Source organism: Trichosurus vulpecula, chromosome 4 (genome assembly GCF_011100635.1).
Source record: "Trichosurus vulpecula isolate mTriVul1 chromosome 4, mTriVul1.pri, whole genome shotgun sequence".
Taxonomy (NCBI): domain Eukaryota; kingdom Metazoa; phylum Chordata; class Mammalia; order Diprotodontia; family Phalangeridae; genus Trichosurus; species Trichosurus vulpecula.
The window spans coordinates 438,282,474-438,309,421 of NC_050576.1; the positions used below are offsets into that span (position 1 = coordinate 438,282,474).

General features: G+C 44.6%; 1 protein-coding gene across 1 annotated transcript in view; it reads right to left on the reverse strand.

Annotated features, from left to right (window-relative positions):
* Positions 1-2,409: 2,409 nt before the first annotated feature.
* The window catches only part of ATP13A5 (ATPase 13A5), a 114,369-nt gene continuing 89,830 nt past the window's right edge, over positions 2,410-26,948 (reverse strand). Inside the window, exons 24-30 of the mRNA XM_036756038.1 lie at positions 26,613-26,709; positions 24,526-24,598; positions 20,728-20,902; positions 16,389-16,594; positions 7,563-7,651; positions 4,840-4,920; positions 2,410-2,670 (exon numbers count right to left, since the gene is read on the reverse strand). Coding sequence (XP_036611933.1) covers positions 2,410-2,670; positions 4,840-4,920; positions 7,563-7,651; positions 16,389-16,594; positions 20,728-20,902; positions 24,526-24,598; positions 26,613-26,709 — 982 coding nt within the window. The remainder of the gene's footprint in view (positions 2,671-4,839; positions 4,921-7,562; positions 7,652-16,388; positions 16,595-20,727; positions 20,903-24,525; positions 24,599-26,612; positions 26,710-26,948) is intronic.

Below are 26,948 nucleotides of genomic sequence, written 5' to 3' on the forward strand. Positions count from 1 at the left end.
CACCTCAGAGAGGAATATATAATTTACTAGAACATCAGGTCATTTACTGTGTGATAAATTATCTGGATTTGGACATGAATCATTACAAATTCCTTTAGAGATGTTTTTAAAAGAGGAATATTAGCCAGGTGTGGAGATAACGCACCTGTAATCCTTGCTGCCAGATGGTAGATGATAGGCTGCTAGATGGCTGGAGCCCAGGATTTCTGAGCTGCAGTTGGGCTAAAGCCAATTGGGTGTCCACACCTGATAGTGGGGGTGGAGAGTGGGATGGTGTATCAGGCTGCCTAGAAGGAGTGCACTAGCACATCAAAGCGCCCATGAGTGGCTGCTATACTTCTAGCCTGAACAAGATAGAGAGACCCAGTCCCAAAATAATAATAATAATATTGCATGAAAGTCAGCCTTCTCCTAGGTTCTAAACACATCGCCATTGAAAAATACAGAAACATCTTGTTCCTTTAAGGAGATAAAGTGGGTAAATATACTTCTTGAGACAAATTATTGGAGGACATGGTCAAAAGTTATGCAAGGTGGACAGGCATGGATAGGTTGCAATCTGCATCTTTGGAGGAAGTATCCACATTGATGGAGTCACAGATCTGTCCAATTATCTGTCCAATTGTAGCAGAAACATTTTTTAAACCTTTATCAATTCTATCAGTGAATTATAATATAGATTTCAGAATGGTGAGTGTCAATCCAGGCCCCCATGTCAAACTTGGCAAAGGGCCTTTTCTCTGTCCTGCCACCCCCAGAGATGCCTTTGAGAGATCCCCTCCTTTTGATGAGGCTTGCTTGAATGGCTTTCTGCCCACTCTGTACGTATGTGCTGGTAACAGACTGGCACATGAAGTTGGCCAGCTCCGAGAACACTTTAATTCTTATTATAGTTGAGACCAGGCTTCTGTTGGAAGTGAGGTTCCATATTCACATTTTGAATCCTACTAAGAAAGTGACTAAAGCTTCCCTAGCCTTTGACTCAGAGAGCCCCACCTCTCACCCCCGCAGTACCCCGAGGAGGTCAAATCCAGCCTCGTGCACCAAAGTACTTTTTGCAGCCCCTTTTTTGTGGGGCAAGAAAGAACTAGAAACATTAGATGCCCATTGACCCAAGGAATGGATAAACAAATCGTGATAGCTGAATATGATGGACTATTACTGGTCCACAAGAAACACTGAATAAGATGAACACAGAGTAACATGGGGTAACTTAGATGAACTGATGCCCAGTGAAGTAAGAGCCTGGAAAATAACAGACATAGTGACTGCCACAATCTAAATGGAAAGAACATGCCCATGCAATGAACTTAAACCCTGTAGTTAGAATGACCAAGCCTGCCTCACTCGAAGAGACAGAAAAATACACTTCCTTTCACTTTCCTGTAGAAGTGAGGGCCTCTGGGTGTGGAATAGTGCAAATGTGGTCAGACTAAGTTAATGAGTTGGTTAGTTTTGAGGAGCTCATCTTTTCCCTGTCTTAAAATTCTTTGTTACAAGGACTGGCCCCCTGTGGAGCAGGTATAAGAGGAATTTACTTGGAAATGAAGATGATGTTACAAAAGAGGTCAGTAGATAATTTTTGCTCTTCTATTTAGACTTTAGGTAAGAAAAGGGGGACAAACAGGATGTTCTTTTTTGCCAGAATGCAGACCCACAAACATAATAATAATAGGTAACTGCTAATGATGACAATCATAATAGATCACACTTATGTTGCTTTAAAGTTTGCAAGGCACTTTACACATTTTATCTCATTTAATCCTTACAACAACCCTGGGAGGAAGTCCCGTTATCTCTATTTTGTAGATGAGGGCAATGAGAAAGGTTAAGTGGCCCACCCAGAGTCACACAGCTAGGAAGTGTCTGGTAAAGTGGGATTTGAACTCAGGTCTTCCTGACCCCAAGTCTACAGTCAGTCCACTGTGCCACACCAATGCCCTGCCAATGAATGTCCTTCTGAAAAAAGTTGGGGTGATTCTTTGGGAAACAGCACCTCAAAGATGAGGTGACTCTAGAACACCCGAGCACTGTTTGAAAAGGAACCAAATAAAGGCCAGTCCTTTCTGTTTCTGCTGATGCTCATCCATGAAAAGGGACAGGATTCCAAAACGATGATGCTATTCAGGCCCTGAATAAACTTTATCGGAAATAAATAATTCTTCGTGAGACTCAGTGTCCCTGCGCTGGAGGACACAGTCCCACCTGGCGTCTGTTACGTCTTCCCTTGGGAGAGGCTTAATTCACTGGGAAAGTTATTTTTGAGCCTTGGCTCAGGAGGGCCAGAGAACAGCAGAGACTCTCATCCCTTCTCCTCGGGTTGTTCTTGATCCAAACAGATGCTTCTCATCCGCAGGTCAATCAACAAAGCCTGGCAAGGTTTGGCATGAGTCAGGTAAGGCCTGGGTTTCAAAGCCGGGTCCAGAAATGCTGCTCCGTGCTGCGCCCTATGATATCGACCTTCGGAACCGGTGTTGACTCACTGTTTTCATAGGCAGGGTTGACATAGAAGCCGTTTTTGCCTTGTCCTGAGTAATCCGTCCTATTCGTGGGGGGCCAGCTGGGGTCCTGCGCTAGCTTCCTCTGCCATTTCCGATACTGACTCTTAGAGTGCACCCCCCATTTTTTCTTGATCAGCAGCCAGAACGCTCGGTTCTGAAGGATCACGTCCTGCAAAGTCAAGGGCATTTATTGATACTGAAGAAGGAAATAAGCCATACTCACCATTACCTACCCCCTTTCTCCCTCATGTAGAGACTGTCCCTCACCCACCCTCCTTCCTCCTTCACCCCGTGAGACCATCCTCCATACCAACCCCTTTCTTTAGGACTATTGAGGGAATTCTCCTTTGAAAGATTCTCCCAAGACTAGCACACTGTCCCCTTGCCTCCTCCCCCTCCACCCTAGCTGAAACAGTTCATTGAATCTCAGAGTTGGAAGATGACCCCTCATTGGTCCAACCTGGCTAAGAATTGGCCCTAAGAATCCCTTGATGACCAGCAGTGATCCAACCTTTGCTTGGAGACCTACGGTGAGGGGAAAAGCACCACCCCTAAAGACAGCTCTGTCCCTGCAGGCTTTGGCTCTGTCCCCCTCCTCCTGGCCAAAGAGAATATGCCCCATCTCTCCAACATCTATACACACAGCCTTCCAATACTCAAAGATAGTTCTCATGCCCAACCCGAGTTTTCTCTTATCCCAGACTAAACAGCCACAGTTCCTTCACCTGGTCCTCACCTGCCCTTCACTGTCCTGGGGGCTCTCCTTGTTTGGCTTTTGGGGTGTTCTAAATGAAATTTTAAGGAACACTGCTTAGGATTTCAACTTGTAAGGTCCAATATAACACAGCCCAGAAGAAAACACAAAGACAATATTGGCTGAGATGGAGAATTCTCCCTTCAAATCATGGATGAATGGACTTTGTTCCTTACCCACCCCAATCCACAATTCTATCAACTCTTATAAAAAGTTTGTGATCCCAAACTTTGGTAGGTTTTCACCTTATCTAGGCCAGGTCTCAGGCTCACCATGCCGCATTCTGGTTGTGTCTACACCATGATACCTACAGCTCCGGCCTTCTCATCCTCCGCCCAGAACTTAAACTCCCTCCCCGGGGACCCTGGGCTCTGGCTGGTGAGCTTTCACATTATCTAGTCCTGGTGGCCACCCACTCTCCCACATTCTGGCCATTGCCTTGCCCCCTTTCCCAACTCTAACTTCATTATATGTGTTGTCTTCCCCTATTAGAATGTAAGCTCCTTGAGGGCAAGAATTATTTTCTTGCTTGTTTTTTATCCCCAGTATTTATCACAGTGGATGGCACATAGTAAGACCTTACTAAATTCTATTCATTCATTCTTTACTTAGGAGACAAAGTCCCTTCCCTCACATATTCAATCTTTGGTGTCTCTTTCTTTCTCCTTTCTTTAAAAAATAAAATTTACAAGTTTGACTTCAGAAGAACTGGAATTGAATGCTGGCTCTGCTACTTAAACACTACCTGTCTGACCTTTACCTCCCTGGTCCGAAATTTCTTCATCTGTAAAATGAAGGGGGTTGATGAGATGACCTCTCAGTTCCCTTCCAGCTTTGAATATCATGACCCTATGAACATTTGCCCGTGAACGGAAGAGAAAAGAATCGGGACAGACTACAGTGTGGCCATCAACCCGCGTAAGTAATGTTGCCACACGCTTCCCAACAGGAGGTCTGGTAAAGATGCAGCTCAGTGTCAGACATGCCAATTTTCCCTTTAAACTCTGGTTTCTGTTCCATTGCATCGAATCACCCATGGCAATCCTAGCTCCCAATTAAATGCATGCCCATACAGTGGGAGTTTTAGTACTTTGGTAATCCTGCTTTCCTCACCACTCTGGGAGGTTCAGCCCCCCTCTAGATAATTAGGCCTTTCCTAATCCCTAATTTGGCAGTGCTTCCCTCCCTCTCCCTGCCCCCCAGCCTCCACTGAAATTACTTTGCATTAACTTCACAGAGATTCTTTTCAGTCTATCTCCCTGTGCACATCATTTCACCCAAATCGACTGTAGCCTTTTCGAGGGTAGGAGCTGTTTCATTTTGGGCTTTATTTTCCCAGTAAGTATTTAATAAATATTTATTAAGTCAGTTGAATAACATTGAAGTTACTCTGAGATTTTCAAGAGAGCCACACATGCCCCCTAAACCTGAAATTTCAGTGAACACATGCAGACCTTTAAAGAAACTTGTTCCGCAAGAACACAGACCATGGTTCAATAACTCTGTAAGGCGAAAGAGTCGGCTGAGAACAAGGTCCTGTATCTCTAACATTGTTTTTTCTTTTTCCCCAGATCTTGGGCTCACCTCCACAAAAAATGCCACACAGAACTGGACCAGCGATGCTGCAAGAACCGAAATCCTCCACGTTGTGATTGTCGGGATAAGCTGTTGGAAAAGGGTGGCATGTCTCAATGTTACAAGTTTGTCCCATAACTGTTCATGTTTATGGAGTGTTTCAAGACAGAGCTTTAACTAGCGGGAGGCCAGTGGGGCTCTGTCCCCGGCCCACCACCACCCTGGGGGCAAGGGGGAATCCTTCCTTTGCACAGAGACCTCCATCCCCACCCATAGCTGAAGCCCATCCTACTGCTGTTCAATGGTCCTAGCTATCTCCCAACCCCCAGGGCATGATTCTAGTGCCCCTTCTTCTCGGGGGGCCCTTTCCAGCTACTGCTTCATGCACCCACATGTCTGAATCGTAGGACAGCTCCTATTTTTGCCACCTTGTCCTCCCCTCCCCCAATCTCCACTTCGCACTCAACTGTTTTTGCCCCTAGATGAAAAACTCCTAATTATAGCGCCGCTCTCAGGTCACAAAGCATTTTCTTCAGAGCAACCTCGCAAGGTAGGCAATGTACCTTAATTACTCAGATTTTATCATGAAATAAGGCTCAGGGTGGTTGAATGATGTGTTCAGGGTCACACAGCAACCTATGTAATAGGTGTCAGGCCTCCTATCTCCAAGACCGGTGAGCCGACACTATTCCACAGGGACTCCCTATTATGCTATAAGAAACCTTATAAGATATTACTCCTTTTATGCCTTCAAAAATGTGCAAAAATACCCTTTGGCTGTTTTCCGCAAAGCAAAGCTTACTTGAAACTTATTACTAAACAACCCAGGCTTGAAAAATTAGTCATATAGTGGGATGAGTGTATTTTTTATAAAAATTAATTTTCAAGTGTCTTAAATGCAAGTTTACCTGAATCTACCACTTTTTGCTCCCTTAAAAACACACATCACGTACAAAAGGAACAAGTGGTGTTTAGAGATCTACCAGGTATGGTCAAGGGAAAGTAACACCCTTAAGTGCCACAAAGTGGCGGGGCAGTTCTATTGTCCTTTTATCTCCACTGGGCCAGATGTGCTCAGCAGCTGTTGGTAATGACTGAGGGGGTGGGTTACGGGGACAGGAAGAGGCTGGCATCTCTTGGATCTTAATGCCAAGCAGCCGTTGAATCCCATCCCTTCCTTCTCTTGGTCCTTCTCTGAGCCATCTCAAAGCCTTGGGTTGTTTCACTGCTTGGTTTTATCCAAATGGAAACATGTCCTTTATCTCACTTGTTCAATATTGTAAAAGGAGGAGAAGAATGAAGAATGGAAGCCACTTGAAAGAAGGGACTATTTCCTTTCTACCTTTGTAACCCCTGCACCCATCTGGTGCATGGTGGGTGCTCAGTACGTACATGTTTATTGAATTGAAGAATCATCGGTGAGACGATGGCCCAATAAAGCATTCAAGGAGAATCTAGAGGGGAACTGCCCCTTCCCATTCCCACTGCAATTACCCAACACTGTATGATTCCTTAGTCCAGGACTCATCATCTTCTCCCTAGCTTATTTCGTCAAGCTTCTAACTAGCCTTTCTGTCATTAGTCTTCCCCTACTCCACATGCCAGGACTTCAAACCATAAGCAGAAGATTAATCAAAAGCAATCCTCTCCACTGATACATTTATTTTCCAATGTCTTTTATTCCATCGGTAGAATATAAGCTCCTTGGGGGCAGGAACTATTTTTCATTTTTGACTCTGTATCTTCAGTGCCTTGTTCAATGTACTTCCACATAGTAAGTACTTAATAAATGATTTTAAATGGAATTGAAGGGAAATCTACTGTCTACAGGTCATTGAGCCAGACAGCTCCCTCTCCATCTCAGAAATATTCCCTGTCTCCCTATCGCACAGTGAAGCTCCAATTGCTGGCACTCACAGCTTTCCCAGAAAGCCTAATCCTATGTCCCACCAATCTTCAGCCCCAAACCTCTTCTCCTCCTTCTCTCTGTATCCTCAGTTCTTCCCCCAATTACACCATGCTCATATTTTTTTTCACCTCCACAATTTTGCTCTTCTGGCTGTCCGGATTGCCTTCTCTTCTGTTCTTTAAGCTAACCAAAATTTTGTGTATGAATGTCTTATCAAAGGTGAAGGCCATGCTCTATACCTCTTCAACTTCCCCCACAATGCCTAGCACAGTCTCAAACACTTAATAGGTGCTTTTGAAATACCTCTATCAAGCCCTTTGCTTATACAAATTGTTACGCAGATTCAGATACACTGTGGGTCAAAAACAAATGCAATACACAGAAAAAAAATGACACACAAGTACTAATAGTAACCAAATGGAAAAAAAAATGGACACAATACAATGAGTCCAGGATGTAGAATTTTGCCTTCCTTTCCTCCCACCACCACCACATACATAGTTATTTTAGAAGGTTCTTCTGAGTTTCCTTTTAAAATGATGGTGATCAGAATCTGAGTTCCTGATTTGGAGAGAAAGAAACTGCAGCCCCAAAGACAGAAATAAATACTCCAAAGCCATACAGCCAATACATAGTGGAATCAAGATTTGAACCCAAGCCTGATACCTGTATGATTGAGTGTAAGTATTTATGAAAAGATCAAGAAATAATCATTAAAGAGAATGATGAAGTAAGACAGAATATATAACGATAAAGGCTGGGCCAAGGTCCTCTCACAGGTCCCTGGAATGGCCCAAGGTTTACAGTTGGGTTGAGTACTTACCTCCATTCCGTTGTATATCTCTGGAATATCAGCAAACATAATGAAGATAGTCACACCAAGGGCAGCTAACAGCAGGAATGAGAAGAGATCTGAGGGACGCAAACAGAGGTAACTGGGTTACTCTGAGAAGACCCATTGCGGTACACATGGTGGAGTCAAGGATTGTTCAATAAAGAGCTGGTCTGCTGCTGAGATGGCCTTATCTTCTGTACATCATGAATGCTTCAAAATGTCTCAGGATACTTAAAAAGCGAAGATTCCCTGAGAAAGACCTCCTAAGGAACAATTTTCAAGAATAAAAGAAGCAGAGCATCTGTAAAAAAAATGTGGCATTCCAAATCTTTGGGGAATTGACCCAAAAAGATAAGGCCATGTGCCATTCTGCAAAAGCTAAGAGGTGAAAGAATAATAAGAATTACGAAAGAAGAAGTGTACACCATCAACACTTATATGAAAGAGTATGCCAAATTATTCGTAAGAGAAACGCAAATTTAGGCATCTCCAAAGGTTTAGTTCATGACCATCAGGTTTGCAAAGATCATAAAAGACAAACTGTCAATGTTAGAGGAGCTGTCGGAAGACAGGAAAACAGACTGTTGGTGGCACTGTGCATTAGCCTCATTGTGATGGAAAAATATTTAAGATTATGTGAACAGTTGCTAAATTGTTTATACTCTGTAACCCAGTGATTCTCCTACTGGATTTATACCCCCATGAAAATCAATGGCAAGAAAAGGTTCCCATGAATGCCAAAATATTCAAAGCACCATTTTTTTTTCAGCAGCAAAAATCCGAAAATAAAACGGGCATTCACTCATTAGGCAAAGGCTGAACAAATGTCAGTGTATAAATATAATATCCTGTTAACGCATAAGTGAGACAAATAGGAGGAATTCAGAGAAGCATGAAAAGAATGTTTGTGAGCTGATGCAAAGTGAAAAAAAACAGAAGAGAAGAAATTACACTTGAGCGATGTTCAAAAGGAAATTCGACTACTCGCAAAAGTAGTGAGTTCTATCTCTGTGGAAGTCTTTGCGGAGGGACTGGAGAGCTTGTGCATGTTAGTTGGACTAAAAGGCCACCTTTCAACTCTCAGATCAATAACCCTTGAATTTACACTATGATTGCAATGATTAAGTGGAGAGGACACCTAAAGCCAACAGAATTCAGACAAAATACCAGAGATACTTCTGGATGACTGAAGCTAAAATATCCTTTCTCTCTGTTCAGACTTGGTACAGTAGGCGTGTGAAATGTTATTTGACCTCCCATTAACAACTGATCTATTGAAGAATTTGGTTTAATGTTTTCTCTGTGCTGGAGGAAGTATTATGTAGATATTGCTTATTAGAAAAGGTTGTTGTATAAAGGTCTGATACCCAAGATATAGAAAAGGAACTGATTCAAATTTATAAAACTGAGAACCATTATTCGATAGATGAATGGTCAAAGCATTTGAACAGGGAATTTTAAAAGAAAGAAATCCAAGCTAACAAATATCTTGGGGTGAAGTTCCAAATCATCAAGGGAGAGATGCAAATTAAAGCATATCTGAGATTCCACCTCACACCATTCAAACATTCAAAGACGACAAAAGCAGAAAATGACAAATGATGGAGCGATTGTGAGGGAAGTGGTACAGTAAGGCACTGTTGGTGAATTGGTCCAGCCCCTTTGGAAAGCAATTTGGAACTATATCCAAAATGTCACCAAACTGTGTGTCGTCGCTGAGCCAGCAATACCACTGCGAGGCTTATACCCACAAAGAAATCAGAAGAAGAATAAAAGGATGCATTAGCATAAAATTTTAACAGCTCTTTTCATGGTAGCCAAAAATTGAAAACCAAGGAACTGCTGTCCTCTTGGAGAATGGCTAAACAAACTGCGATATTCAAATCAAATGGAATATTACTGTGTCGTGAGAAACAACGAAACAGTTTTGAGAGGGAACGAGGAAGATCTCCACGAACTGATACGTAGCAAAGTGAGCAGAAACAGAACGTTTTGTACAATGACAACGTTAGGGAGGAAAACAACTTTGAAAGAGTTGAGAACTTTGTCAAAACAATGAGAATCCACAATAATGAATATGAAACACGTCACTCACCTCCTGCCCAGGAGATGATGCATCTACAATGCAGAGACACACAGATTTTTGGGCAGGGCTAATTTGTTTGGCTGAATTACATACTTATGGATTGAGAAACTTTTTTCCCCAATGGTGAGAGGGGGAAAGGTGTCATGAGAGGAACAGATGAATTTAAAATGCTTCTTAATTTTAAAAATTAAAATAATTTACCATTTTTTAAAGGGTGTTTGTGTCAGATACAAAATGTATAAGTACATTAAAAAAAAAAGGTAAGCGCTGCATCTCCATCATTGAATCGTGCATTAAGAATAACAGAGAATTCCTCAATAGAGGCCTCCTGGAGTTTTGTAAAAGTGGGGATACTTTTACTCTCAGGGAGCCTAACGTTATCAGAGGATTCCTCGAGAACCATTTGCCTCATTTTTAATAAACTATCCATGCTCCAGTGAACACCACTCACTACTACTGCTTCTTTCATGTAAGGGAAATGAAACACCGCGCCCCACTTTTAACTGCCAAAGTCTCCCTGATGGGACAGAAAGTGAGGGGGAGGGAGGGATGGCACTGACCTGTCCCTGAGTTCTTGCTTGATAGTTTCGCCAAAGGGAACAAGCTCAAGCCACAAGCATTTATTGAACACTGATTATGTGCCTTGTACTGGTTCTCTCAGCTCTATCGACCCATCAGTTAATCAACAAGCCAGCTTTCCAGTGCCTACCAGGCTAGGTACTATACTAGGAATCGATCATTCGAAGACAAAAGGAAGTCAATCCCTACCCTCAAGGAAATTGCATTCTATGGGGGAGGGGACAGGGAGATAATATGTACATGGGGGAAAGCCTTTGCAAAGACAAGGAGACAAGCTCAAATCATTTATGGCAAGAACAAGAATTCGGTCCAGTTTGGCTGGACTGAAACATGTGTGACGGGCAGGAATGCACCATCAGGAGAGAAAGGGAATTTGGCATTTGTGAAGGGATTGGACTACCCCCACAGAGGAGTCTGTGTTTGATCCTAGACATACCACTATGGCAGGGAACCACCGGAGCTGATGCAGGGTCACTTCTGTGTGACCTTGTGTGAAAATTGCTTTGGCAACTAGATGAAGGATGAACTGGAGAGAGCCTAGAGATAACGACCAGTCAGAAGGCCACGGCAATCATTACGGTAAGAGGGCAGGAAGGCTTGCCATAAGGTGGTGGCTCAGTGAAGGGAGAGAAGGGAATGGTTACGAGAAATGTTGGAAAGGAAAAAGTGATACGATTTGGCAAATTGAATACAGGTAGTGATGAGAGAGAGTGAGGAGTTATGGATGGTGACAAGGTTGTGAGCTGGAGTGACTGCCGAGATAAGGGTCCCCTTGATAGTAACTGAGAAATTCAGAAGAGGAATAGATTTCAGAGGAGACGTAATTGGATCCATCTTGCTTTTGAGAAGCCTGGAAAACACCCAGTTGATAATTCAATAAGCGGGTTGGGATACTGTCCTGGAGCACAGGAGGAAGACAAGGGCTGGATCCATAGATATGGGAGTCTTCTGCCAAGCAATATCTATGGAGCCCGTGGGAGCTGATGAGACCGTTGAAAGAGAACTCAGCACCGAGTCTTGGGAGACGCTCATAGTGAGGGGGTATGATATGGTTGAAGATCCGCCAACAGAGACTGTAGAGCTGTGACCCTCAGATGGCATGAACTTGGGGCCCATCTCCAGCCAGGCCATTCTCCTCTCAATGCCTCTTTGCTCTAAAATTTTAATATAGTATTTTTATAATTTCTCAATTTTTAGTGTTTCCCTACTAAAATCAATATAGACTCTTGCTTTTAATCAATGAAAACAGTATATGCCAAACTGTCCTAAACTGGAATTTGCAGAAATTGTACTGAATGTTGTATCATGCTTAGTCCTGGTCCCAGTTCTTCCACTTTCAAATTGTCTGACCTTGGGCACCTCCCTGTGCCTCAGTTTCCTCATATGCAAAATGGGGGGGCGGGATTAGACTAGATGGCCTCTGAGGTTCCTTCCAGCTCTAGAACTTTGAACCTACAGTGGTATCATCAAACCTGAAGAAGGTTGTGCAACTTCCATCGCCATCTATTGGTGGAACTCTGGAATTGCTATTTTTAAAACCCTCCTGAGGACCCACCCAGCGGAAGGAGAGGAACTTGGGCAGGGCAGTGAGTGCATGAATCCCCGAATAACCCTTCAGCCTCGTTCCTGCAGTGTGGGGTAATAGAAAACTTTTCCATGCCTCTTGTCTACAACTGCATAAAGCAGACAAGATTCCCCGTTATCAAGGTTCTCCCCCAAAGGGAGCTGGAAAAGATCTGAGCACAAGTGAACAATGCTGATTTCAGGCTGCTAGGACTTGGATTTCTGTTCATTCAGACCCCAGGAGCCTCACTCTTCTCCTATATATATTCTGCCCCAATTGAAATGAACCATATATAGTCCCATGGCAGCCAAACTGATTTCTATTCCATAAGATCAAAATTGTGCCAGTTGTTGGAACTGACAGCCCACGTGGATCGTCTTAGCAGACGGCTTCATGTACTGGCCTATTTAATAAAGCTATCAGCAGGTGTGATTGGTTTATCACACAAGTCCCAGTAATGAATCACAGAGTCGGTCAGTCAATAATTGAGCATCTACTATGTGTTGTGCCCTGTGCTAAGTGCTACAGATGCAAAAGGAGACAAAAGACTCCCCTCGAGAAGCTCACAATCTAATGAGGCAGGTAACGAGCAAACAAATATGCACAAACAAGCTATAAACAGGATGAATAGAAAATAAGAGAGGGAAGGCACTAGAATCAGGAGAGGTTGGGAATGTCTTCCTGCAGAAGACAGAGTTTTAGTTGGGACTTAAAGGAAGTCAAGGAAGCCACCAGGCAGAGATGAGGAGGGAGATCATTTCAGGAGTGAGGGACAGACAGAGAAAATGCCCAGAGCTGAGGGATGGGACAGAGCTTGTTCTTGGGACAGCCAGGAGACCAGCGTCACTGGATCAAAGAGTACACGTTGACAAGTAAGGTGTAAGAAGACTGGAAAGGTAGGAGGGGCCTAGATTATAAAGGGCTTTTGTGTTGAACCTGGAGGTGGTAGGGAATCACTAGGGTTCATTGAGTAGAGAGGTGACACGGTTGGACTTGTGCTTTAGGAAATAACTTTGGTGGCTGAATGGAGCATGGACTGGAGTGGGAGACATTTGAGGCAGGCAGGCCCCCTCCATTGCTATTGTAAAGGGCCAGGTATGAGGAGAAAAAGGTGTGCATCAGGGTGGGGGCAGTGTCAGACAGTATAGGACAGAACAGATGTTGCATATGTGAAATGGACAAGAAATGTTGCATATGTGAAATGTACAAGAGATGTTTGCAGAGGTGAAATGGACAAGAGATGTTTGCAGAGATGAAATGACAAGAAATAGTGCCTAGGTAAAATCTACAAGAAACCTCGGAGAGGTGAAATCGAGAAGAGATGTTACAGAGATGAAATCGACAAGAGACGGCAGAGGTGAAATTGAAAAGCCTCGGCACCATATCAGATATGGGAAGTGAGAGATAGTGAGGAGTCTAGGATGACTCCTAGGTTGGGAGCCTCAAGATCTGGGAATACAGTATTAGGGAAAGTAGGAGGGGGAGAGAGTTCAGGGAAAAAAGCATGAGTTTTGTTTGGAACATTTTGAGTTCAAGATTTCTGAAAGGCAGCTAGAGAGATGCAGGATTAGAGATCAGCAGAGAGTTTGGTGAAGGAAAGGTAGATTTGAGATTACTAGCAGACATACGGTAATTAAATCCATGGGAGCCAATGAGATCACTGGGTAACTGAACAAGGAGTGCTGACGTGGAAGGAAAGCTGGATTTGAGAGGAAAGGAACTGGATTTGGATGAATATCTCTGACCTTGGGCAAGTCACTTCTCTGAGCCTCAGTTCCTCCTTTGAAAAATGAAAGGGTTGGACCAGATGACCTCGAAGATCACTTCCACTTCTATAGCTGTAACCCATGATCACCTTGTCACCTTGTCTATTAACCTACACTGTCTTCCCACTCACCAAAAATCCTCCAGGGGACAGGGATTCCACATCCTCATCTCCAATTTTAACTGCACCTCCTGCTTTAAAAAAAATCTTGCTCCTATTTGGTACAAATCCCCTGTTTCCTCTGGGCCTGACTGCAGAAGAGATGGTCCACTAAGCATTTGAAGAATGAATATTTTAAAATAAAAATAGCTGACATTTAAGTTTTGCAAAGCACCTTACATCCATTATCTCATTTGACCCTAACAACAAGCCTGGGAGAAGGTGGTATTATCCCCATTTTACAGATAAAGAAACGGAGGCTCAGAAAGTTCAAATGTTTTCAGCTCCATCCGTAATTTCTCTTTAACTTATGTTGAATGATTTTGTTTGATTTTGTATTTATTCCATTTATATTTATAGATGGACTTGTCCCCCTGATAAGTCCTTGAGAGGAGCAGGGATTGTCTCATTCTTAGTCTTTGTGACCCCGGAACCCAGCCCTGGCACTGTCTGCATGTGAGAGGCACTTCACACATGCTTGTTGATTCATTGATGCTTGATCGACTCATCAATATTTCACAGCTAGACAGTCTCCGGGGAGGGATACTAACCTAATTCTTTCCTGACTGGAGTTGGGGAGTCCTCCTTCTAGATCAAAAAGCCCTACAGGCGATCTGTCCATGCCCTCAGTGGGACAGGCACACGCGACGGTGGCGAGCATGCGCCAGATCACCCACCCGTGACTTTTATAAGCTAGAGCAGGCTGGGGTCAGGGCGCAGTCCACAATAAATAACAAGAACTCTATTATTATTGTCATCATGGTTATTATTAATCTCGCTTTCACCTAATTCTGTTTCAGAAGCTCCACATGTATGTGTCTGTGTGTGTGTATAAAATTTTATCCCTACTACAACCCTGAGTAAAGTGAGGCTGAGAAAGGAGAAGTGCCTTACCTCGGGTCCCACAGGGGCAGGATCCAAACTCTGGTCTTTCTGATTCCAAGTCCAAGACTCTAACCATCACCCTACCAGGCTTCGTTCGTACCCTCTGGCCTGAAGAAGCAGCCTTGTGGGTGCTGTTTCTCTCTTGGGGCCAGGACTGTCCTAACTGTGTGTCTGTATCCAGATGGCTTAGTGTGATACCTGGCACCACTGTCCTCACGGAGTAAGCAAGCGACAAGTGTCCATGAATGCACCCATTCCTTCATGACCCGGGGACAAGACGTCCTTGATGGCTGAAGGGACCCCTTGGCTTGCTGACATTCGGCTCTTTCAAGGCCCTGCTTAGCTGACATTTGTTCCATGAGAACTTTGCCCTCGTGACCCTTCCCCCCTCCAGTCTCTCAAGTCATTTTGACCGTTCTTAGTTAATTAGTTCTTCATTGTATTAAAGTAATTTCTGCATGCCCCATAGCCCTACTAGATTGTAAGCTCCTAGAGGGCAAGAATATCTCTGTTTTTATCTTTGGACTCCCTGCAACTGAAAGAGAACCTTTAATAAAGTAGCTGTTTGATGAATGTTTCCAGAATGAAGTTGAATGGTGGGATGAGAGGATTGCCACGCCCAATCCCTGGCTGCAGTCCTCAAACTCAATGCTCTCGTCCCTGTTTTCTTACTTCAGAAAGTCTGTCTGTCTGTCTGTCCACATGAACCCTCCTGGGTTTTAGGCTCTGGTCCAGGACTTTATGCCCAGGAAGACTTTACTGCCACTAGGTCTTATCTGAATGGGAAGACTCCCAGACAGCCATCTGAACCCATTAAGATGCTCGTGCCTACTGCTTTACACACAGTAGGTGCCCAATAAGTGTTCATGGAGTTTAATTTAGCTCTTGCAAGAATGAAACAAAATAAACACATTTTTTACCCAAGCAAGAATGTCAGCTGCTTTTTGTGAATCATTAGAGCAGAGTTTTCAAATTTAGCCGCATTACCACACCTTCTCATCCAGAGTATCTTCATCCTTTTTTAATGTGTCCTAGAACCTGTCACAAGCCAGCGTGGGAAAGCCTTCTCAGAGTAATGTTTATAAATGTATAAAAGTCATAGAATTGCAGCAGAGGTCAATTCTACTGAAATATAGTTATTAAATGTATGCAGACACATACACATACATACATACATACATACATGTGTATTTAAAACAACATCACAGACCATGGGTTAAGAGCCCTTGACCTAATGAATTCATCATTCTTTGTACTTTGCAGCAGAATCTTGTTTTTTTGAATCACTAGAGGTTTGCTATAGTCAATCAGTTACGCATGTGTCCATAGAAGACTGGTGCTTAGGGGCTTCGGTCCTGCCTTTGGGACCTATCCTCTCCGGGTGTCAGTAATTCAGTTATTATGAAAATTAAATGCTCTATCTCATCTCTACCGTCTTCTCAGCTCTGAAGTTCCATGGTTTTCCCAACAGAGGCCAGGTCCACCTGACTGTTCACACATGGCTAGGTTTTTGTGTGCCTGGCCTAGATGTCCCAGATGGGCCGTGATGATCACTGAGATTCAATAATTTTCATAGAAAGTTCCTATGATAAAGTCAAACACAGTAAAAGGGGTGTGTGTGTGTGTGTGTGTGTGTGTGTGTATGTGTGTGTGTGTGTGTGTGTTGCAGGGGAGTTGTAGGGGTTCACAGGACTTCTCTCGCAGTTTGCTGAAACTCAGGTAAGGAGAGAGCCTTGATCAATTCTAAAAGAAGCCCGCTTGGATGTGGATACTCACAGTTGGTGTAGACAGGCTTTCGGAATGGCTTCCCCTTTGAGAAGACGAAGGCCACAATGATGCAGTTGAAGGTGGTAATGGGCCACAGGGAGGTACTCTCAAAACTCAGGATGGAATTCGGAGTCAGAGTTCCGTTCCCCATTGTCAAATTGCTGTCTATGCTTTGGCTGGAGAAGGAATCACTTCGGTTGACCAGGAAGCACCGACTGAAAAGAAGAACCAGAATTTAGGGGATTTTCTTTCTACTCTCATCTGACCGAGCCCTGTTGTGTGATCAGGGGACGTCTTCCTGGATGCTGAGGCTGAGTCAATCACACAACCCATGAATGCCCATGAATGATGCTAAGCAGTGGAGACCAAGACCAAAAAGGCTCAGAAAGGTTTGGTAACGGACCCATCATCCCACAGCTGGTGAGGAGACACAGGACGGCTCTTAATGCACTGTTCGTTGACACTTTACATAAGTGTGGTTTACCGAGTATCCAGTTCTCAGCACAAAATTCCAACAAAGCCCCAGTAGTTTGGGCTCTTTGTCCAGGACCTTTTTTTTTTTTTTTAACCATACAGGGCTATCCTTTGGTGCCTTGCTTGCTTGATCATCAGCCCTCATCTTCAATCAACAAGCATCTATTAAATGCTTATCTGGTGTCAGGGATTGTCCCAGGCACGGGAGAAAAAGTAAAAAGAGGCAAGCAATCCCTGGCCTCAAGGAGTGTATATTTTATTTGGAGAGACAACACATGTGTACACTTGTATGTGTCAAATAAGTAGGTATAAATATACGTGAAATAATGAAAGAATTATACTTATCTTGGTGCTGTATAAATTTACATGGGTCCTTCCATGTTAGAATGTAGGCACCTTATGGGCAGGGATAGATTCAGTCTTTGTCCTTGGATTCCCAGTGTCTGGTACACAGTAGGTGCTTCATAAGGACTTACTAATTGATTGAATAGGCTACGTGTAAATAAGTGAGGATGCCCTAGCAACAGGGCCTCCCTGTGAGGGCAAAATGTGTGTTTTCCCCACAGAGTGGGTGGTGGGGTCATAGGGGCAGAGCAGAGGAGCAGAATCCTGCCGGGTTTATGCCTAGACCATAGACAAGGTACGATCATACACCTGTTTGTCTTCTCATTCATGTAAATCAAGCCATGGCAGAAGGCAGCCTTTGTTGTCTGCTGCTTATTGCTGTGTGGTGAGAGAAATAATCCTGCCGTAGGCACCAAGTTTGCACGGCTGCTGATAAAAGACAATTACGGTCTCCTCCAAGGGAGACTCTCCTCTCATGAAGCTGCTTGCCTTCCCCAGCAATATTGCAGAGAGAAGACTTGGAAGGGCTTTGTCCTTCAGTTAGCCTGCTGAGAAATGGAAGGAAGAAGAACAGGGAGTGGGGAAGGAGAAGGGGGGCTGGCAGATTTCAGACGAGGCACTAACGGAGGAAGCTTTGATTCTCCTCTGAATGCACCTAATAAAGTGGGGCTGTCTTTCATTTTTATTCCACAAAGCTTCCTAGCTCAGAGAGGGCCTTCTCACTCTATTAGCAGGAAGAGAAGCCTCCCCTCCACTTTCTCTTTGCTCTTTCCAAAACATCAAAGAGCTCCAACAGAAGCAGAAGCGTCAAGCGTGACTAGTGCCAGAACTGTGCTTCCATCCCAGCTGATATCATTTCCAAAAACAAGAAGAGGGGGAGCAGGCCGATAGGGCCTGACTGGCCTGAAGACTGTCCCCAGTAGCTTGGCAGCAGCACTCGGTTAATGGTGCAGATGAGCCCTGGCCTGGTCCTCCCCAATGGAAGGAAGGAGAGTGAGGACTGGCTTGGTGAGGCGCAGGAATGACCAGTAGCTTGGAAAATTGCTAAGGAATTTGGTTACCATGGCAACTTAAAGACTTCGAGGAGAAACAAACAGAAGGAGAATTCAATGAGAAATAATGGACCTTGTAAGAAAAGGAAAATGGTCCCCATGCAAATGGAGAAGGTCTGGATAATACCAAAGGTGATCACAAAAGCTGGGAGAATCTTCTTTTAATTGACTGGAATTGTGTTTTCACTGTGTACAGACCCCCTCCTCTAATGCGGTCAGTGGCCAGAACCACTTGCCGGGGTCAGAGAACTAGCACTGTGTCAGAAGGGAGATGGATCCACAGCGAGTGGGTCTTCCCAGCTCAGAGGCTGATTCTCCATCCTCTAGAGTACATGGCTCCTCATTGTGCTCTCACAGACCAGAAGCTCATGGGGGATCTCTAGTTTATTGCAGTATAAGCAAGTATGAAGTGCCTAGTAGGTGCCGGACATCGTGCCGAACCCTGGTGATGTAAAGACAAACATGGAACCACACCTGGGTGTAGTCCAGGATGGCACAGTATGGTGCAGTGTACGATGCCACAGTTAGTACAGCCCAGTGAGGCGTGGCACACAGGAGTGGGGTGATAACAAATAGCCCACATTTCTAGGGCAGCTAGAAGCTTTGGAAAGGGCCTGACAAATAATGTCTCATTTGATCAAGGCAGGTGCTATTATTATCCCAATTTTACAGATGGTGAAACTGAGGGAGACAGGGGTTAAAAGCCTTGCCCAGCTAGTCTCTGACAAGATTCAGACTTGGGGCTTCCTGCCTCTGAATCCAACACTAGCCACTAGCCACCCTGCTGCCTCAGTAGGATAGACAGCAAAGGGTGGCTCATGGGCACTTGGGGAACCTTTCAGGGGGTCTGTGGTTCAAAACTATTTTCATAATAATAATAATATGCTTTAATTTCTAATACAATAAAATAGCTATAATCCATATTAACAAAAGCATTTTGGTGGTGGAAGTATCTATCATAAGTTTACAGAGGCTTCTGAGATCCAAACGTTTGAGAACCACTGATACATAATATGGGGTAGGATGGGGTGGGATGAGATGGGATGAGAAATGACAGGATGGAGTGAGATGGGGTGGGATGGGATGGGATTAGATGGGATGGGATGGCATGGATGGGATGGGGTGGGATGAGATAGGATGGGATGGGATGGGATGGGATGGGATGGGATGGGATGGGATGGGATGGGATGGGACGGGATGGGATGGGACGGGATGAGGTAGGGTAGGATGGGATGGGATGGGATGGGATGGGATGGGATGGGATGGAATGGGATGGGATGGGATGGGGTGGGGTGGGGTGGGGTGGGATGGAATGGGATGAGATGGGATGGGATGAGGTAGGATGGGATGGGATGAGATAAGATGGGATGGGATGGGATGGGATGGGATGGGATGGGATGGGAGGGGATGGGATGGGATGAGATGGGATGAGGTAGGATGGGATGGGATGGGATGGGATGGGATGGGATGAGATAGGATGGGATGAGATGGGATGGGATGAGATGGGATGAGGTAGGATGGGATGGGATGGGATGAGATGGGATGGGATGAGGTAGGATGGGATGGGATGGGATGGGATGGGATGGGATGGGATGGTAGGGGATGAGATGGGATGGGATGGGATGGGATGAGGTGGATTGGAATGGTATGAGATGAGATGGGATAGAATAGGATGGAGTGGAATAGTACCATATGCATGGTACAGGAGACAAGAGAAGTGGGACAAAGTAGAATATCGTGTAGCATTACCCTGTGTTGGAGAGCGCAGTATGGCATGCTACATGTACACACAGTGGAGCACACAGGATGGTTTAGCATTGTATTTCTTATTATAAGAGCGTAGTGCATTAATACACTGCCATGTTTTACAGCATTGTAGAGTATTGCCCTATATATAAACTGTACAGTATGGTACAGTATTATACTATTTTATATAAAGTGGTATTATTTAAACATAAATAAGCTTAAGTTATATGTAAAGTAGCTTTTCTTGATAGGGAACGTTGTTAAATACAGAAACAGGAGTCTGGAGGGTTGACAGTTGAGGAAAGGGATGCTGTAGAAAGGAGCAGCTAGGTGGCGCCAAGCTCGAAGTCAGGAAGACATTGTCCTGAGTTCAAATGTGGCCTCAGACACTTACTAGGTGTGTGACCCCTGGCAAGTCACTTCACCCTGTTTGCCTCAGTTTCCTCATCTGTCAAACGGCTGAATAAGGACATAGCAAACTCATATCTTTGCCCAGAAAACACCAAAAGGGGTCACAAAGAGTCAGGTACTACTGAAAAATGGCTGGAAGTGCTGTAGAAGTTTTTGTTTTTCTATGAGGTCTTTGATATTAAGACAGAGACTCATCTTTCTAAGATAATTAAGGGCTATATCTACACAACAAGAGAGTACAAATTCTTGATGGAATTTTGCATTTTTATGCACATACTTTGCCCCTGTGAGCTTCCCCTGAATTGCTACCCCAGCCTCACCTGTACCGTTGTACTTCACAGTACCAAGGCTGCTGCTTCACAAAAAGAAAAGCCCAGATCTGCACGATGCCTGAAAAGCAGGTGTTCAGAAGGACAGAGAGCAGCAGTGGGGGCGAGATGAGCTGTCCAGCAGGTCGGTATGGAGCCAGCTTTGGGTATGCGTGAGTAGAGCTCACTGAAAAGAAAAGCCAGAGTTACCCCTGGTTTACATGGTCAGGCTGTGAAGACACCATCCAGACAGTGATTGTTTTCATCTCTACAAGCATCTAAACCCAAAGCTATCCTCTGGGGCCTCGGGCCTGATCTAGAAATGAGAAAGGAAGGCTTAAAAATTGCATCAGCATTAAGTAGGAAACTGTATGGCCTTAGGCAAAATTTTGAAGCGCATCTGGGAGACAGTCCCAATGAGGCTGACCCTTGGAACAGCAGTATTTTCTATACCTCTGCGTGAGGATGACACCTCAGAAGAGATAACTAAGGACAAGCTTCATTCTGAGTGAAATGTAACAGAATCCCCCTTGACTGTCTTCTGGATCTATGTGTGTCTTGGATGCCCTTAGAACATATGTATACGTATGTACATGTAAATGTGTCTATAACAACCATATATGTATATGTAAACACATCATTGCTAGGCATGTTTTAAACAATCAATTGTCCTCCGGTGAGGCTGTGTGGCATGGGGGAACAAAGAATCAGCCTTAGAGTCAAGACGGGCTGGCTTCAAATTCCACTGCTAATGAGAATTGTCTGGGTCAAATTGGGCAAATCACTTACCCTTTCAACATCCCCAAGTAACTCTCTAAGACTGTAAATTGAAACAAATTGCTGGTCTGTGTTGGTAACTGGAGTTTTTTCACCCAGATTTTTCTACACTGATGAAATCGGCCAAAAATGAAACAAACAGACCAATATCTTCTAGCACGGCAGGAAGAGAAGCCTGGGGTCTTGAAGGCATCATGCGTAGAGCCCAAACTTGGGTTGATTCTCCGTAAAGCTAGAGTCTGTTTGAGTTTACAGGCTCAGCTGTGGACTTTGTGGCTATGGTTTCAGCATCATCCTGTGTCCAGTCAGAAATGCTCCTCATCATAAGGTTGGTCAGTGGAGGATGACTTTTTTATGGAGTTATTAAGTTACAAAAACTGTCAACACAAATCCGAAGGAGCTGGTATCTACATCTCTGATGGGAACACAGATACCAAAGGCATTAGAGGACCAAGGTGCTGAGGGCAAGAAAGGACCTTAGATGCTGAGCCTGAGATACGTGAAAGGCATTGGCTTCAGCAGTAAGTACCAGTGCCAGGATTCCAACCCAGATCTTCCACCTCCCAAACCAGCTCACTTCCTGTGAAACCTGGCTGCTTATAGGACTTCCGATACATGAAAGAAGTTTCAGAATAAACTCGGAATGTAGAATTTGGGTCATTCAGGGATAGGCCCAGAAAGGAGTTTGGAGAAGGCTCAGTTATGACAGTGTGTCTGAGATGGGCAATGGGGAGCAGGCAGGAGTTGGGGAAGAATCCAATTTGCTGGATGGTGGAACTCATCCATAAAACTTTCTTCTTCTTTCCCCCTACAACATTCCCAAAGGCTCCTCTGGTCCACAACCACAGCAGCATTCTCCTCAGTAGGTGCTTAATAAGCATTTAATTAAATTCACTCACATTGAATATAATTGAACATGAACCTATAAAGTTGCTCCTAAATTGGGAGCTGGAAGGCATCTTAGCTGGGATCTAAATCCTTCTCTTTGCCAATGAAGGATGTTTTAATTGCTTCCTTCTCAATGCTCCTGACCTATCCTGATGGCCAGGAATGTGAGGACCTTTCCTTATTGAGCATTAAAAAGACAGAGAAATTTATAGGCTGGAAGCCCTGATGACAGCCATTTTTCTTTTAATTATACTCCCTCAAGAGTGGGAAGTCTCTGGTGCTTTCCTTTACCCCAGACAGTCAACATCAGGCTGCCCTTTGTGTAGGAAATGATAGAAATGACCCCCTCTAGTCCTCCTCCTCCCACCCAGCCTCCATTGAGACTGGACCTTGACATGCTGTGTAGCCAGGGGGAGGCCATGCTGGTGGTGAAAGGGTCAAGAGGATCAGATGGTGCATGTATGAGTATCAATCCTGGGACCCCAGGATCACAGAGCTAAGGCTAGAAGTCACTTTCTAGGTCCCTAAATCCCACCCTTCTATTGACAGATGAGGGAAAAGTGATTTGCCCAGGGTCCTCTAGCTAGTAAGCATTGGACGCAGGATTTGACGTTAGCTCTCTGTGACTCCAGGTCCAGGATTCTACCCACCAAAATGTGCTTCCTCTCTAAGAAGGTCAATTGACAGTATCACAGGCCCAAAGAGCTAGAAGGGACCTGAGATATCAAAAGGTCATAGACTTACAGTTGCAGGAGACCTTCAAGGTTATTTCATCAACCTTTCATTTTAGGTGTGAAAACAAAAATCAAAACCCTGAAACCCAGAGAGAGGAGTAGACTTTCCCAGGATAACACAGTTTATAAGCATCAGAGTCAGGATTCAAACCCAAGTCCTAGGAGCCAATGAATGGTGCTTCCCTCTACCATGTTGTCTGACTCCTCATACAGCTTGACTCCAGATAGGGAAAGGCTGGGTGCCAGATCACATTGCTAGTACCTATCAGAGAGAAACTAGGACTCAGGTCTCCCGAATCTCCTTGCAGTCACCTGCCTCTCACTTTGGCTCCTGCCTTGTCTGACCACTGGGCTCAGCAGCCCTAATAGGTGGTCTGCAGAATGAAGTAAAAGAGGGGAGAATAGGAAAAGACGGTGCAGGTGGAGAAGGCTTTCTCTCTTCTCTACCTCGGTGTTATTTTGACTTTTTAATTTTATTGGCCCTGGTCAGAGATACATCTTGCAAACCCCCTTTGGGTGGCCAGCAGCATGACATCTGGATTATTAATGAAAACATGGGACCCTGGTAATACTAATGTTCTACATTGAAAGAAAACTTTTCTGGATTATGAGCAGATGTTTCCATCTCATAAACCCAAATTGATAGCACCCCAGTCCCTCTTGGATAGCAGGACAGTTCATCTTTGAGTTCTTCAAATAAATGACTGTTGTCAGCTTCTTGTGTTTTAAGATGTTGTGTGAAAGCCTCCGGGGGACTCAGGCCTTGTGTTGTCTGATGATGGATTTCTTACTTATTGTCTTCACATTAATGGGCAAAGAAAGCCTGGCGCAAAGAGAAAGCCTGTTCTCTGTTCTCTGTTGGGGCAATCGCTTCTCTCTCTTACTAATAAACAATATCAAAACCCAGGAAAAATGGCATTAGAAGAACTCCAAGAAAGTCAATGACACTATATACTGCAAACCATGCCCCCACTGGCCAACACCCCCAAGGCAAGGGCTGGATTCCATAAGTCCCCCCTCCCCCCTCATTTCTAGGCTTCATGAGATTCTGGCCCAAAGTCAGAATGGGTCAGCATGTGACAGCTAGGAGTGGTCTTAGGCTGGACAGAGCTTTTGTTCTACTCCTAAATAGTGGCCTGTCAGAAGGAGACATTCAAAGGATCCTCTGAGGCTGCTTGGACAGCATTGCAGGCCAAAGGAGCTGTACCAGACACGTTGGTGCACAGTGGTTCTATCTTTGCTCTCTACCCAAAATTCATAGGAGAACAGGTTTCCTGCAATGAAGGGTTCTCTCAGAGCCCTCATTGGCAGTCTTCTGATCTGGATGTGATCCCTCCTCCCACTTACAGAGGAGGTTGAAAGGCCAACAGGCAGGAGCCACCCCCTCCCTCAGTTTCACTAAGGGGCTTACTTGTTAGACAGACCATCAGGGTGATCGCCACGTCCTGCATGAGGTATTGGTAGTTCCCAAAAAGTTGCAACTGCTAAAAGAGAAGAAAAATACACAGTTATGCCTGTTGGGGCTGAGGGAGGTGGGGAGTACTGGCAGCAGCTGATGGGAGGGGGAGCTTGGACGAGATTCATACAGAATGGACTGGGATTGGTGAGGTGAGAGAAAGATGCCCAAAATATCACCAGAGATGTCGAAGGTCAGCTGGCCCAGGCCTGAGTGGGGTGAGGTGTTTATCTACTGGGGGAGGGGCAGTGTTAATTAATGACCTTCCACGTTTCTGTGAAGTAGCAGGTGCAAAGACATTTTCTTCAAGATATTAAGTCACAAAACTGAGTTGGACAGGCTGCCTGGCCAACCTCTTACTAAATTATAAACTTTGAGTGTGTGTGTGTGTGTGTGTGATTAGTGTCTATATGTGGAGGGTTAATCTATATGTGCGCATGAATGCGTATGTAGGTAATGAGTATATGGACGTGTGTGCATGTATATATGAATGTGTGGATGTCCATATGTGGGTGGGAGGGTGCATATGTGTATTTATGTATATGGGGTGTGTGTGTGTGTGTGTGTGTGTGGAGGGCTGGAGAAGTGGCAAGGCTCCTAGGAAACATAAACCACCTTCTTTCCTTCCTTCTCTGTCTTGAGTAGCCCTGGGCACAGACAAGTTCTCTCTAACCCTTCCTCTGCATGTACCTGCCTTGATGATAAAAGCCCAGCAGAGGTTGGGTCCCCAAACTTCCACTCCTCCCATCATCACTTTTCTGGTCACCCAACAAGATTGTTCACCATCTGATCAGAGACGAAAGAATCCCTGCCATGATGCAGCTTTCTCAGGCTGAGGATAATGGGGACCATGGAGGTGGGCATTTTTTGTAGGTGACTTTTCTCAGGGTGAGCCTGCTCCAAGATAATTGTAATCCCAGGGAGGCAAGAAAAGCAAGCTCAGGCTCCAAAGGAAAACTTAGGTTTGGGAAAGTTGCTTTGTAACCCCGCAGATTTCTGAGAGCAGACCCCAAAGCTACTCTCCTCTCTGTCATCTCCTCCTTCTCCATGATGTCCTAGGTGGGGCTGGCCTCTGCCCCCAGGGTTGAATCCCACCAAACCTGGTCCAATCGAGCAAGCATTTATAAAGCACCTACTTAGTGCCAGGCAATGTTCTAGACACTTGAAATACAAAGACCAAAACAAAGCAGACCTTGACCTAGACCTGGAGCCTGAAAACCCTGAGTTCCCTTCCCTCCAGAGGCTGAGATTCCTCATTTGTATATGAGGATAATTATAGCACCTCCTTCATAGACTTGTCAGGAGCACCTACTAAGACCACAGCTATAGAGTCCATGTCAAACAAGAAAGGGCTTTATAAACAAACACTACGTGTTCACATTATTGTGGTGATAAATAAAAGAGTACAGAATCACTGGGGGCAGGAGGACCCATCGCAGCTGTGGACACCAGAGTGCCCTGAGCCAGCCTTAACATTACACGTGAGGACCAAGCAACTAGGAGAGGCCCCAGCCTCCAGATGTCTGTCCAGGGTCCCAGGGTCCCCTGAAGAGCTAAATTTAATTCTCTGCATTACTAGCTCTCTGGTCTAGCAAGAAGAGCTTGTCCCAGCTTCACCAAGAACCAAAGGTGTGTCTGTGTCAGTGAGTGGGCGCATGTGTGCTCACACACTCGAGCGAGCATGAGCGCGCGCGCGTGCACACACACACACACACACACACACACATGCACATAAATGCGCGCGCGCATACACACGTTTGGACCAGACTTGAGATTGTGTTAATCTAGGAAACTCCTGAATGTGATCTGGTGTGATCTAGTGGAGAGAGGACCAGCCTGGGAGTGAGGAAGTCTTACAGTCTCCTCCACTTCTGCCACATTCTAGCTGTGGGACCTGGGAAAGTGGAGGACTTTCTCAGTGCCTAAGAATATAAGAGGGTAAGTTTCAGAGATGGTTCTGGTCTGGATTGGTAGAGAGTGTGTGTTTTTAAGGTAATGCACACAATGTGAGAACTATTTAGGAGAAATGGTTTTTGACTCACCCAATAAAGCAGAGATGTACCAATGAACTGAATTATTCCATACATGGTTAGGTATTTAAACACTCCAAAGGAAGAAACCAAAGCTGCTCGTCCTTCCCTATTCATGAAAAAAAAAGAAAAAAATGCATATAGTTAAAATCTTCTCCCAGGGTCATTTTTAATTTTTATAGAATCGGGGTAAAACTTTTAGTAAGTTGGTGGTCTGATATTGAAATATCTCCATAGCCACCTTGAACCAAACATTACCTTTTTAATATAATTTTACTATATTCCATCTCCCCTCTCCAGATCTTTGCCTAGAGTTCACTCCCTTGTTACGTCCACTTTTTTAAGATG